At 35.7% G+C, this 14995-nt stretch overlaps 1 protein-coding gene across 1 annotated transcript in view; it reads left to right on the top strand.

The window, feature by feature from the left end:
- The window catches only part of TMC7 (transmembrane channel like 7), a 74696-nt gene that overhangs the window by 18645 nt on the left and 41056 nt on the right, over positions 1-14995 (top strand). Inside the window, exons 2-5 of the mRNA XM_044679063.1 lie at positions 1038-1266; positions 11701-11849; positions 13607-13774; positions 13934-14016. Coding sequence (XP_044534998.1) covers positions 1038-1266; positions 11701-11849; positions 13607-13774; positions 13934-14016 — 629 coding nt within the window. The remainder of the gene's footprint in view (positions 1-1037; positions 1267-11700; positions 11850-13606; positions 13775-13933; positions 14017-14995) is intronic.

Consider the following 14995-nt stretch of genomic DNA (forward strand, 5'->3'; position numbering starts at 1 on the left):
TATGGTTATTTTATTATTGTTGTTGTTCAGTTTTGTCCCACTCTTTGTGTCACAAGTTTATCATATATGAAATTCAAACTCCCTTTCACCCAAAAGCACAAAGAAAGATTTATGGCTGTGCAGAAATGCCATTACAACTTAGACAATACAAAGAGGCTTCAGAAGCTTCAAGGTGGAGATAAGAACCAGACTGGACTTTCAGCTACCTGATTATCAGAAAGCTAAGTCTGGGGATACTTTTCTCAGGGGTGAAATGCTCCTGCTAAACTGAGGTTTTGACCTTGGCTGGCCAAGCAGCTGTATTCCTGACCAAAGAGGAAGAGGTTTTTTTGACTGCTGGTTTGCTAAGAGCTTAAAGCTTTCCAATAAGGCTATATTGCTTTCTAATAAGAAAAGGTGTGGATCATAAAAAGGAGTTAAAAGAGGAATCTCAGATTTTTATCTTAGATAGCTCAATCCAGTCTCACTCTGACTCCCAGAGTAGAAGGGTTAACACACGGCTCTGCCGGATTGTTTTGACCTTTTGATAGGGTCCCAATAAAAATATCTATTCAAGATTCTGTTTCTCTTAATGGCTTCCCACATATTTACCCTTTTCTGTTAAATTGAAGTGATTTATTGCACAACAAAACTTTTATTAATGAGAGGAGTCATAAAGTAGTTATAACCATCAGCTATACCTGGATCTGATGGGATCTACAGATGATACTGTTTCTTTATGGCTCACCACAATCCCATTTGGGGTTTTCTTGACAAAAACATTGAAGTGATTTGCCTTTTCCTTCACCAGCTCATTTGACATTTGAGGAAACTAAGGCAAAGAAGATTAAGTGATTTGTCCAGGGTCACCCAACTAGTAAATGTCAGAGGCCAGATTTGAACTCAGGAAGATGAGTTTTCCTGATTGCAAGTCCAGTGTTCTACCCATTGTCTCAACTATCTACCCCATTATTTTATTGTAATGATGCCATAGCTGTTGCTTATCTTTTGTTGCTGATGTTTTCTTTTTCATTGTGTTTTCATTGATGCTTTCTCAGAACACAGCCACTTAAACATGACCTTCCTTCAAGAACTGCCCAGCTACAGGTCCATTGTTCGGAGGAGGGCCTCCATCCTTGGGAGGGATAAAACTCGAGGCAGTTTGCTGAAGCCAGCCAGCTCTGACCACAAGGCCCATTTGGAAATAGGAAAATTGGAGAAAGAACATGTTGGGAGTCAATCCATCAGGAAATATGCATTGGATATCTCTGAGAAGAGGAGATTGAGGTTTGCTCCATGGTGGCTTTTCAAGTTTATACAGAACATGTTGAGAGATGGTGTCATGGGGTATAAAAGATTCATTTAAAAAATATTAATTGAGCTCCTACCATTTATGCTAGGGGCTCCAGAGATTACCAAAGTATTATGCATAATCAACCAGTCAGCATTTATTAAGGCCAAGCTCTATCCAGTGCTTAGCAGAATGAAAATTCCTTGAGGGTGAGGACTTATTGTTTTTTTTCTCTTGGTTTTTAGTAAACGCTTAATAAATACTTGTTTTCTTGATGGACAATTAGTACCAGGGTTACAAATTTTAGCACTTTAAGGTTGCCAAACACTTTATAAATATTTTATCATATAGGGCAGTTAGTTGTCTCAGTGGATTCAGGTGGGAAATGAGAGATCCTAGTTTTAAATTTGGTCTCAGACACTTCCTAGCTGTGCAATCCTGGGCAAGTCTCTTAAGCCTTATTGCTTAGCCCGTATTACTCTTCTGTCTTAGATCTGAGATTTGGTATCAATTTTAGGACAGAAGGTAAAGGGTTTTTACATATATTTCATTTCATCTTCCTAACAATTTTGGGAGGTAGATGCTATTATTATTCTTATTTTACAGATGAGGAAACTGAGGCAGATAGGTTAAGGGAATTGACCCAGAGTTACACAGCTATTAAGTGTCTGAGGCCACAGATTTGAACTCTAGTCTTCCTGATTCCAAGTGGCTCTCTATCCACTATGCCATCTAGTTCCTCAGGGTAGCATTATTATTTAAACCCTTACCTTTTGTCTTAGAATCTAGAAACCATTCCATATCTTTGCCAAGAAAATCCCAAAAGGCATTACAAAGAGTTGGACACAACTGAATAAGACTTCCAGTGTACCACACTTCCTCTTTTCTGTCTATATGTCTCTACATATATTGTTCTTTTGTCTAAAATGGCTCCTTTTACCACTTCTGGCTGCTGAACCTTTGCTCATTATTTAAATTCCAATTCTATAATTGTGATTGTAATAATGATAACAGCAGTATTTCAATAGTTATTTTTAGATTTTTAGAACTCTTTACATTTATCCTGATGATAACCTTGTGCAATAGGTAATATTATTTTCCCCATTTTATAGTTGAGGAAACTGGGGCAGACAGTGGTTAAATGACTTTCCCAGGTTTATACAGCTAAAAAAGTATCAGAGAAGGGATTTGAATTCAGGTCTTTGACCAGCACCACCTCGCTCCCTTGTTCTGGAAGCTTTCCAGAACTCTCAGTCTAGTAACCATTTTTTCTCTTTGGACTTCACAGCACATTTTTGCTTGTGCTTTTCTATGTACTTTTCATGTATTTTTTGTTCTATAATTATTGGTGGATGTTACCTGCTCCACACAGGATGTAAACACTATGAGGATAGCATCTTACTAAAATTTTGTATCTGATCTAGCACGATACAGGCGGAAGATGGCACATTGACTTGAAGGGCTTCTTCCTATTATTGAATAATAAATTTTTTTAAGGCCACTTAGTGGCATAGTAGATAAAGCACTGGGCTTGGAGACTGGAAGTTAATACTAGCTGCTTGACCGTGGGCAAATCACTTAATCTCTGTTTGCTTCCCTTTTCCTCATCTATAAAATGGAGGTAATAATGGCACCTGCATCACAGGGTAGTTGTGAGGCTTAAACAAGATAATATTTGTAAAAATATTAGCACAGTGCCTGACACATAGTAGGCACTATATAAATGTTTATTCCCTTCCCTTTTGAAAAGATTCCATTTGGTAATGTGGCCAAGGAAATCTTGCTAGACAAGTTTGAAATGGGAAAATGCTGCCTAACTGCTGCTGGCATCTCTGGTAATGGGCAAGATGGTGGTGGTGGTCCCTCTGTCCCTCTTGATTTTCCCCAGCTTTAGCATCCTAGCCCAGCTTGAGATAAAATTTCTTTAAATGTCAAGAGTATGCTTTGATGTCAGTATATTTGGAGTTTTTTGTTTTTTTGTTTAAATTTTACCCTCATACCCTTCCTACCTCTTAAGTTCCTCCTAATGGAGGGCAAGAATTCTGAGAAATTCTTTTCATTTATTTTTATGGTACTTGGGTTTGAAAAAAATCCAGATAGCCAAAGTTATGTAGTATCTTTAATATAGCTATTGGGCCTATATGCATCATGGTAGATTTGGATTCTTTAAAAGTTTAAATGAATGAACTATAAATAGATATACCTTTGTACTTTTAGTATGTACATCCTATCATGTTGTATTTGGGTACCAATCAATGTTTAATCCTTGTAACCTGGGATCATCTTTCAGCTTTAATACCTAAGAGGATGGAGGTAAAGTTAATTCACTTCATATGCTTAAAGATCACTTATAGAAATGATCCAGCCTTGCATCCTCAGTTAGCTGTTAACAAATTGGCAGTTTTTGGAGAGTTGTGGAAGGAGGTTGTTTAATTCTAAACCAGTGTGGGGAATCTCTGCCCCACAGTCTGGATTTGGTCCCTAGCTTAATTCCTTGAGGGAATTACCAGGAGATAATCTGTTTTATGCCTATAATTGTGAAAATCCAACAAGGCTTTAAAAGGCTTTGGTGGCATTAGCTGAAAAAAACAAATTGGCTTTAATTGTTCAGTCTCTCTTTCTCTCTCCCTCTCCCCCACTCCTCTTTCTCCTTTTCCCTCTCCTCTCTGTCCCACTCTCCTTCTCTCTCTCTCTCCCTCTTCCCCCCCTCTCCCTCTCTCCCTGCCTCCCCCCTTCACTCTCTGTCTTCCTCCCCACCTCCCTCTCTCAGCTAATAGCCTTCATTCTTTTTGCGTGTCACTCTGTATGTCAGGTTCTATAGGTCTTTCTGAGTTCTTTTCTGTATCTCTGTTTACCTCTTTTATTTTATTTTCCATTCTTTTTTCTTTTTTTTTGTCTCCATGAGTTTTGTTCTCTGTCTTGGTGTGTTTATCTCTGAGAATTAGAATGAGCTTCATTAGTAAACAAATTTCTTTGTTGATAGCGTATCATCAAACGCTTAGGTAGATTTAGCTGTTTAGTTTTACTGACAAACTAAGGATGTGAAGTAATGAATATTAATAAAGCTTAGTTAGTCATCTATCATATAGATAGGTGCCTTATACTTTCTTACAAAGGAGTTTCCTTTAATGCAAAGTAAAAGGGACTAGTCTAGGTAGAGAGAGAATTGGGCCTGGAATTGGAAATACCTGGGCTCAGATCTGATCTTAGACACTTACTATGTGAGCCTGGACAAGTAACTAAACCTCAGTTATTTGCTCTTTTTTTCCTCCTTCACTTTATTTATTTAAAATATTTATTTTTTTTTCCTCATGGTTACATGATTCATGTTGTCTTCCAACCCCTCTCCCAGAGCTGACAAGCAATCCCACTAGTTTATACATGTCTTATCACTCAAAACCTGTTTTCATATTATTTGTTTTTGTAATAGGGTAATCTTTTAAAACCAAAACCTCAAATTTTATACCCATATAAACAAGTGATAAATCACATGTTTTCTTCTGCATTTCTGCTACAACAGTTCTTTCTCTAGCTGTGGATAGCATTCTTTGTCATAAGTCTCTCAGAATTGTCCTGGATCATTATATTGCTATCAGTAGCAAAGTCTATCACCTTTGATCATTCCACAGTGTTTCATTTTCTGTGTACAGTGTTCTCCTGGTTCTGCTCATTTCACTCCACATCAGTTCATGGAAGTCTTTCCAGTTCTTATGGAGTCCATTTTATTCATCATTCCTTATTGTACAATAGTATTCCATCTCCATCATATACCACAATTTCATTCATTCATTCAGTCATTCCCCAATCGAGGGATACCCCCTCATTTCCCAAGTTTTTGCCACCACAAAAAGCACAGCTATAAATATTTTTGTACAAATATATCCATCCCCATTTTTTAAAAAATTAAAACCCTTACCTTTCATCTTGTCGTCAATACTCTGTATTGGCTCCAAGGCAAAAGAATGGTTAGGGCTAGGCAATGGGGGTTATAAGTGACTTGCCTGGGGTTACACAGATAGGAAGTGTCTGAGGCTAGATTTGAACCTAGGACTTCCCATCTCTAGGTCTAGCTCTCAATCCACTGAGCTACCCAGCTACCCCCTCCATCTCCATTTAAAAAAAAAAAAAGCTTTGTAGAGTACAAACCTAGTAGAGATATGGCTGGATCAAAGGGTAGGCATTCTTTTAAAGCCCTTTGGGCATAATTCTAAATTGCCTTTCAAAATGTTTGGATCAGTTCACAAATCTACCAGCAATGCATTAGTATCTCAATTTTGCCACATACCCTCCAACACTTATTTTCCTTTCCTGTCATATTGGTGGTACCTCAGAGTTATTTTGATTAGCATTTCTCTAATCAGGAGGGATTTAGAACCTTTTTTCATATGATTATTGATAGTTTTGATTTCTTCATCTGAAAACTGCCCTTGATCATTTGTCAATTGGGGAATATCTTGGTTTCTTATAAATTTGACTTAGTTCTTTATATATTTGAGAAATTAGACTTTTGTCAGAGAAATTTGTCATAAAATGTTTTTCCCCAGTTTGTTCCTTCCCTTCTAATCTTGGTTACTTTGGTTTTGTTTGTACAACAACTTTTTAATTTAATATAATCAAAATTATCCATTCTGTATCTTGTAATGTTCTCTGTCTGTTGTTTGGTCTTCTTCCCCTCTCCATAGATCTGACAGGTATACTATTCTATGTTCACCTAATTTACTTATAATATCCCTCTTTATGTTTAAGTAATATATCCATTTTGAACTTATCTTGATATAGGATGTGAGATGTTGATCTAAACCTAATTTTTCCCATACTGTTTTCTAATTTTTCCCAGCAGTTTTTGTCAAATAGTGAGTTCTTGTCCCAAAAGCTTGGATCTTTGGGTTTATCAAACACTAGATTGCTGAGGTCTTTTACCCCAAGTCTATTCTATTGATCCTCCCTTCTATCTCTTAGCCAGTACCATGATTGTTTTGATAATCACTGCTTTATAGTACAATTTAAAATCTGGTACTGCTGGGCTACTACCATCCATCACATTTTTTTCATTAGTTCCCTTGATATTCTTGATCTTTTGTTCTTCCAGATTACCAGTTACTTATTCTTGCTATTCTTCTGTCTTAAAATTCATACTGACAGAAGGCAAGAGTTAAAAAAAAAAGCAATGTAAGAGCATGCATTTATGAAATATAAAGCCAAGATTGAAAGAAGGCATTGGAATATAAAAGCACAGGAGTTTTTAACCTGAGGTTTGTGAAGTTAAAAAATTTTTTTTTAGTTCAGTAATATTTTATTTTCTTCCAATTACATATAAAAATAAAATTTGAATATTCATTTTCTTTTTTCTTTTCTTTTCTCCTCTTTCCTTAAAACAACAACAACAACAACAAAAAGCCTTACTTTCTGTCTTAGAATCAGTACTGTGTATTGGTTCTAAGGCAGAAGAATAGTATGGGTTAGGCAATGGGGGTTTAGCGACTTGCCCAGGGTCACACAGCTAGGAAGTATGTGAGGCCAGATGGGAACCTCAGACCTCCTGTCTCTAGGTCTGGCTCTCAATCCACCTAGTCACTTAGCTGCCCCCTTACCATTCATTTCCTAACATTTTGAGTTCCAAATTCTCTGTTCTTTCCTCCCTCCCTGAGATGGTAAACAATTTGATATAAGTTGCAAAGTTGCTATCATATAAAGCATGTTTCCTTTTTCATTATATTGTGGAAGACACATAAAAAAAAAAAGGAAAATAAAATGAAAAATGATATGCTTTGATCTGCATTCAAACTCTGTTACTTATTTCTTTGGGGATGGATAACATTTTTCATCCTGAGTCCTTTGAAGATGTCTTGGGTCATTGTATTGTCTAGAATAACTAAGTCATTCACAGTTTATCATCATATTTACTGTGTACAATGATGATCTGGTTCTGCTCATTTCACTATGCATTAGTTCATATGTTTTTCTGAAATCATCCTATTTGCCATTTGTTATATCACAATAGTATTCCATTCCAATCATATACCACAATTTGTTCAGCCATTCCCCAATTGATAGATGTCCCCTCGGTTTCCAATTCTTTTTTTTTTTAAAGTTTAATTAATTTAGAATATTTTTCTATGGTTGCATGATTCATGTTCTTTCCCTTCCCTCCTTCCATCCCCCTCCCATAGCCAATGCGCAATTTTACGTGTTTTACATGTATCATTGATCCAGACCGATTTCCATAATTATTAATATTTGCACTAGGGTGATTGTTTAGAGCAATGATTCCCAAAGTGGGCACTAACACCCCCTGGTAGGTGCTGCAGTGATCCAGGGAGGCAGTGATGGCCACTGGTGCATTTATCTTTCCTATTAATTACTATTAAAATTTTAAAAAAATTACTTTCCAGGAGGCTAAGTAATATTTTTTCTGCAAAGGGGGCAGTAGGCCAAAAAAATTTGGGAACCACTGGTTTAGAGTTTATATTCCCAATCATATCTCCATTGACCCATGTGATCAAGAAGTTTTTCTTCTGTGTTTCTGCTCCCACAGTTCTTTCTCTGGATGTGGATAGTGTTCTTTCTCATAAGTCCCTCAGAATTGTCCTGGATCATTGCATTCCTGCTAGTAGAGAATTCCATTACATTTGATTGTGCCACAGTGTGTCCATCACTGTGTATAATGTTCTCCTGGTTCTGCTCCTTTTACTCTGCATCAATTCCTGGAGGTTGTTCCAGTTCACATGGAATTCCTCAAGTTCTTTATTCCTTTTAGCACAATAGTAGTCCATCACCAACAGATACCACAATTTGTTCAGCCATTCTACAATTGAAGGGCATCCTCTCCTTTTCCAATTTTTTGCCACCACAAAGAGTGAGACTATAAATATTTTTTCCAAGTATTTTTCCTTATTATCTCTTTGGGCTATAAATCCAGTAGTGATATGGCTGGATCAAAGGGTAAGCAGTCTTTTAAAGCCATTTGGGCATAGTTTCAAATTGCCATCCAGAATGGTTGGATCAATTCACAACTCCACCAGCAATGCATTAGTGTCCCAATTTTGCCACGTCCCCTCCAACATTTATCACTTTCCTTTGCTGTCTTGTCAGCCAATCTGATAGGTGTGAGTTGGTACCTCAGAGCTGTTTTGATTTGCATTTCTCTAATTATAAGAGATTTAGAACACTTTTTCATGTGCTTATTGATAGATTTGATTTCTTTATCTGAAAATTGCCTATTCATGTCCCTTGCCCATTTATCAATTGGGGAATGGCTTGACCTTTTGTACAATTGATTTAGCTCCTTGTAAATTTGAGAAATTAGACCTTTGTCAGAGGTTTTTGTTATAAAGATTCCCCCCACACACACACACCGATTTCCTGCTTCCCTTCTGATTTTTAGTTATATTGTTTTTGTTTGTACAAAAACTTTTTTATTTAATGTAATCAAAATTATTTATTTTATATTTTGTAATTTTTTCTAACTCTTGTTTGGTTTTAAAATCTTTCCCAGAGATTTGACAAGTATACTATTCTGTGTTCACCTGATTTTCTTATAGTTTCCTTCTTTATATTCAATTCATTCACCCATTCTGAATTTAACTTGATGTAGGGTGTGAGATGTTGATACTAATCTCTCCCATACTGTTTTCCAATTTTCCCAGCAATTTTTGTCAAATAGTGGGTTTTTGTCCCAAAAGCTGGGATCTTTGGATTTATCGTATACTATCTTGCTGAGGTCATTTACCCCAAGTCTATTCCACTGATCCTCCTTTTTTGTCTCTTAGCCAGTACCATATTGTTTTGATGACCACAGCTTTATAGTACAATTTAAGATCTGGGGCTGATAGGCCCCCATCCTTCACAATTTTTTTTCATTATTTTTCTTGATATTCTTGATCTTTTGTTCTTCCAAATGAACTTTGTTAAAATTTTTTCTAATGCAGTAAAAAAGTTTCTTGGTAGTTTGATAGGTATGGCACTGAATAAGTAAGCTAATTTGGGTAGGATTTTCATTTTTATTATGTTATCTCATCCTACCCATGAACAATTAATGTTTTTCCAATTGTTTACATCTAGTTTTAATTGTGTGGAAAATGTTTTGTAGTTGTGTTCATATAATTCCTGTGTTTGTCTTGGTAAATAGATTCTTAAATATTTCATATTGTCTAGGGTAATTTTAAATGGAATTTCTCTTTCTAACTCTTGCTGGCTGAGATGTGTTGGAAATATATAGAAATGCTGATGATTTATGTGGGTTTATTTTGTATCCTGCAACTTAGATAAAGTTGTCTATTATTTCCACTAGCTTTTTAGTTGATTCTCTAGGATTCTTTAAGTAGACCATCATATCATCTGCAAAGAGTGATAGTTTAATCTCCTCATTGCCTATTTTAATCCCTTCAATTTCTTTTTCTCTAATTGCTTCTGCTAGTGTTTCTAGTAGAATGTTAAATAATAGAAGTGATAATGGGCATCCTTGTTTCACTCCTGATCTTAAAAGGCTTCTAATTTATCCCCATTGCAGATGATGCTTGCTGATAGTTTTAAATATGTAGTTTATTATTTTTAGGAAATGCCCTTCCATTTCCATACCTTCTAGTGTTTTCAATAGGAATGAGTGTTATTTTATGTCAAAGGATTTTTCTGTATCTATTGAGATAATCATGTGATTTCTCTTGGTTTGGTTGTTGATAATGGTCAGTTATGTGGATGGTTTTCCTAATAATAACCATCCTTGCATTCCTGGTATAAATCCCACCTGACCATAGTGAATAATCCTCATGATCACTCGCTGGGGTCTTTTTGCTAGTATTCTATTTAAGATTTTTGCATCTATGTTCATTAAGGAGATTGGTCTGTAGTTTTCTTTCTCTGTTTTTGATCTGGCTAGCTTTGGAATCAGTACCATATTAGTGTCATATAAGGAATTTGGTAAGATTTCTTTTTTGCTTATTTTGTCAAATAGTTTGTATAGTATCAGGATTAGTTGTTCTTTAAATGTTTGATAGAATTCACTTGTGAATCCATCTGGCTCTGGGGATTTTTTCTTAGGGAGTTCTTTGATGGCTTGTTCAATTTCTATTTCTGATATGGGATTATTTAAGTTTTCTATTTCCTCTTCTGTTATCTAGGCAGTTTATATTTTTGTAAATATTCTTCCATATCACCTAGATTGCTGTATTTGTTGCCATATAATTGAGTAAAATAGTTCTTAATAATTACCTTAATTTCCTCTTCCTAGGAGGTGAGGTCACCCTTTTCATCTTTGATACTGTTAATTTAGCTTTCTTCTTTCTTTTTTTTATTAGATTAACCAGTACTTTATTTTATTTGTGTTTTCTTCAAAGTACCAGCTCCTAGTCTTATTTATTAATTCAATAATTCTTTTACTTTCAATTTTATTAATTTCTCTTTTAATTTTTAGAATTTCCAATTTAGTTTTTATCTGGGGATTTTTAATTTGTTCTCTTTCTAGTTTTTAAATTTGCATGCCCAATTCATTGACCTCTAGATTTGTTGATATATGCACTCAGGGATATAAAATTTCCCCTGAGTACTATTTTGGCTGCATCCCATAGATTTTAATTTACAATTCTTTGCCACCACCAAAAGAGCTGCTATAAATATTTTTTAACAGGTCCTTCCCCTGCCCCCAATTTTTTTGATGACTATTTAAATACATTTGGTTTCTTTTGTAATCTTGGGAATTTTATGCATTTAAAAGCATTATTCTGAAAAGAGGTCCATAGACTTTGCCAGACTACAAAAAAAGGGAGCCATCACACACACTTACACTCTCTCTCTCTCTCTTTCTCTCTCTCTCTCTCCCCCTCTCTCCACCCACACCCACAGATTAAGAATGTCTAGATTCTTATCATAAATTATGATGGCTTATCTCTTGGGTTGGCTCCCAAGTCCCATCCTAATTTTTTGATTCTCAAGTTTCCTTTTCCCACCACTTTTTTTTAAAAGAAATATGAGGTCAGCCTGAGGATCAAAGTTGATCTTTTTAAGTCTTTTATCCCAAACTCCAGCTTTATTTTCCTTACAAGAATACAAGCTTATGCATTGTCTTTTAAGTGTTTATATTCCCATATACAATTTGTTTATAGTAGGCGTTAAATGAATGGATAAAAGAAAATTTCCACTCTTATCCCTACACTCATTACCCAGAAGCTTCTGACATTATATCATTTCTATAGGGTTTTAGATACCCTGGTTTCCAGTGCCTCAATTTTTGTCAATACTGCCTTACCAGTGGAAAAGAGGTTGATCTATAATCTTGCATAATAATACCATCTTACCTGTAAATAGTGTTCTTGGAGGAGGGAGGGGGGGAATAACAATTACAGAGTTATGTGTCTTCTAACTATTCCTTAAGTATAGATATTAGCTCAAAAATCAATAATCTTGCTGTTAAATTGTTATTGTTTTTATTAACATAGGGAAATCCAGGAGGCCCAGATCAAATATTTATCTGATTGGGACCAGTGGAAACAGTACAGCACCAAGTCATGGAAAAAATTTATTGAAGAGACCAAAGAGTTGGCTTCCCATTTGGAACTGTGGAGAAATGACCTCCGAAGCATAGAGGGTATTGATATATCATATATTGTTGAATAGTAATGACATGGAATTCTTATTCAGAAAGTAATGTTGGGAGTTGGAGGGCAGGTTCTCATTAGGAATTGTTTTTTGGGGGGGATCTGCTTCTTTCTTCAAAATAAATAATGAATAAATGAATATATATATGTGTGTGTGTGTATATATACACACACATATATATACACACACACACACACACACACACACACACATATATATATATATATATATATATATATATATATTTGTTGTTCAGTCATGTTGACTCTTCATGACCCCTTGATTGAGGTAGAGGGGTCTTGGCAAAGATATTGGAGTGGTTTGCCATTTTTTTCTCCAGCTCATTTTACACATGAGGAACCTGAGGCAAACAAAATTAAGTGACTTTCCTAGGGTCACATAGTAAGTATCTCAGTCCCGATTTGAACTCAAGAGGATGTGTCTTCCTACCCTACCTAGCTGTAATTAGATGCATATACATATAATATGTCCGTACACTGGTGTGTCTTCTCCACTCACTCACCCATCTATCCACCTATTTATTTTCTCAAGAATTTCTCTCTCTCTTCTATTTCCTCTCTTCCATAAGAAAGAAGAAAACCTTCATCATAAATATACATAGTTCAGCAAAATAAATTCCTACATTGTCTATGTCCATAAATAACATCTCATTCTGCATTTTAAGTACAGCATTTTTTTATTTTCTTATTTAAAAAGTTTTCATTTTCAGTTCCAAATTTTCTCTTCCTCTCACTCTGTCCCTACTCATTGAGAAGGCAAGAAATACAATAACCATTATACATATGAAATCATGCAAAACATATTTCCACATTAGCCATGTTGCTCTTCTCCCCTAACCCCTCAAAAAAGCTGGAAAAAAAAGTGGAAAAAACGTACATTATGCTTTAAGCTACACTGAGTCCATCAGTTCTCTTTCTGGAGGTGGACAGCATTCATCATAAGTCCTTTGAAATTTTCTTGGATCATTGTATCGATCAATTTCTGGGTCTTTCAAAATTGATGATAATTATAATATTGCTGTTACTGTGTATGTTATTCTCCTGGTTCTGCTCACTTCACTTTTATCAGTTCATATAAATCTTCCCTAGTTTCTCTGAAACCATCTTCTTTATTTCTTAGAGTACAATAGTATTCCATCACAGTAATATACCATAACTTGTTCAGCTATCCATCAATTTGCCTCATATTCCGCTGGAGAAGATAATGGCAAATCATTCTGTTAACTCTGGTGAGAAAACTCCAAATGGGGTCAGAGTCAAATATAGTTGAAATGACTCATCAGTAACAATAACCTTCTCTACTTATCCCTCCCTCATCTTATTTCTCTCCCAACTTAAAATCTTGGATGGCAATGACAAGTGGAAAGGAAGGATGGTATCCAAATTGAAACTTTATTTTCCTTCTAAGTACTTATATAAGATATAAGCACTTTGAGGGATGAGATTGTTTTGCCTTTGTTTCTTTATTTTCTTGCATAGAGTCTGGCACTTACTAGTCATTCAATAAATGCTTAACATTAATTTTTTTAAAGGGAGGGTGGTATTTAGGAAGGAAATTAAAGCATTTAAAAGAAAAGAAAAACAAAATGGTAATTCTTTCCCCCTAGCTCCTTGCTTTTCCCATCACCTTGACCTTCAGCTGTGGCCATTTCTTGGGATAATAAATCACCATTGGTCCATTTGGCTAATATTACTGCTAAATGGGGTTTACTTTTCTGTTTTCCAGGGAAATTTGGCACAGGGATTCAGGCCTATTTTGCCTTCCTTCGGTTCCTGGTGATCTTGAACTTGGTGATATTTATTATCATTTTTTTGTTTATTTTGTTACCAATCATCCTTACCAAGTACAAGATTACTGACAGCACCTTCCTGATTATCCCTTCCAGCGAAATAGGTGAGTCTTCTAACAGACAATTTGTTCATTTCTTACCTATGCCTTGTTTCCCAAGGTTATTCATGTGCCCATGAAAAGACCATCTTAGAGAAGATGGCAGGAAATTTTGTCACTCTCTTTCCCCCAAGAAGTAATTTTTACTTTTTTTTTTTTAATCAGATATTCGATGCAAAGTGTACACAATGAATAGCACTGGACTCATTTACTTCTATACTTACATGATAGATTTGCTTTCGGGTACTGTAAGTATTTAGGTTAAATTTACTATTTGTGGGGTTAAAGTCAAGTAGGCAGTAATTTCATTTGGAGAATCATTTCCTAGATTTTTGGCAAAAGGATGCTTATGTTAATCACCAGCAACTAAAAATAAAATTCAGCAAATAAGGTTTTTTTTGTGAACTTCAAGCTGAGTACCTGGGGCACTCGGTTACAAGAAAGAGGTAATGGTTCAAGTGCTTTGGGGTGCAGAATGGACAGTCAATGAGATGAGGTTGAGATAGAAGTGATAATGATATCTAACATTAATATAGTATTTACTGTGTGCCAGACAGTTATATCATTTTAGTCTTGACATAATCCTAGTAGGTAGTTGCTATTATTATCCTCATTTTACAGATGAGGAAATTGAGGCAAACAGAAGTGACTTGCCCAGGGTCACATAGCTTATAGGCTATTGAGGAAGCATTTGATATTATATTTCCCCCCAAAAGTCAGTCAGTAAACATTTATTATGCACTTAGTATGGGCCAGGTAGTATGCTAAGTGTTGGAGATTCAAAAAGAGGTGGTTCTGCCTTCAAGGAGGACACAGTCTAAATAAAATCCTCTGTGTGGTTTTCCACAACCTGACCACTTGATACTTTCCCATTGTTCTTAGGCTAGATGGCACCATGAGTTGCATCTTGCTTTTCAGCAAAGGAGAGACAACATGCAAACAAATATATACAAACAAGCTATGTACAAGATGAATAGAAGATAATTAATAGAAAGAAGACACTAGAATTAAGAGGGCTAGGGAAGACTTTCTGTAGAAGATGACATTTTAATTGGGACTTGAAGGAAGCCAGGGAAGGTGGAGTTGAAATGGCAGAGGGATGGGAACTGTCAGAGAAAATGCCTGGAGCTGAAGTATAGAGTATCTTGTTTATGGAAAAGCTAGGAAGGAAGCTAGTGCTACTGATCAAACAGTATGTAGTGCAGAAGAAGACTTACCCACTGTGAC

The sequence above is a fragment of the Gracilinanus agilis genome, chromosome 1 (assembly GCF_016433145.1).
Source record: "Gracilinanus agilis isolate LMUSP501 chromosome 1, AgileGrace, whole genome shotgun sequence".
Classification (NCBI taxonomy): Eukaryota; Metazoa; Chordata; class Mammalia; order Didelphimorphia; family Didelphidae; genus Gracilinanus; species Gracilinanus agilis.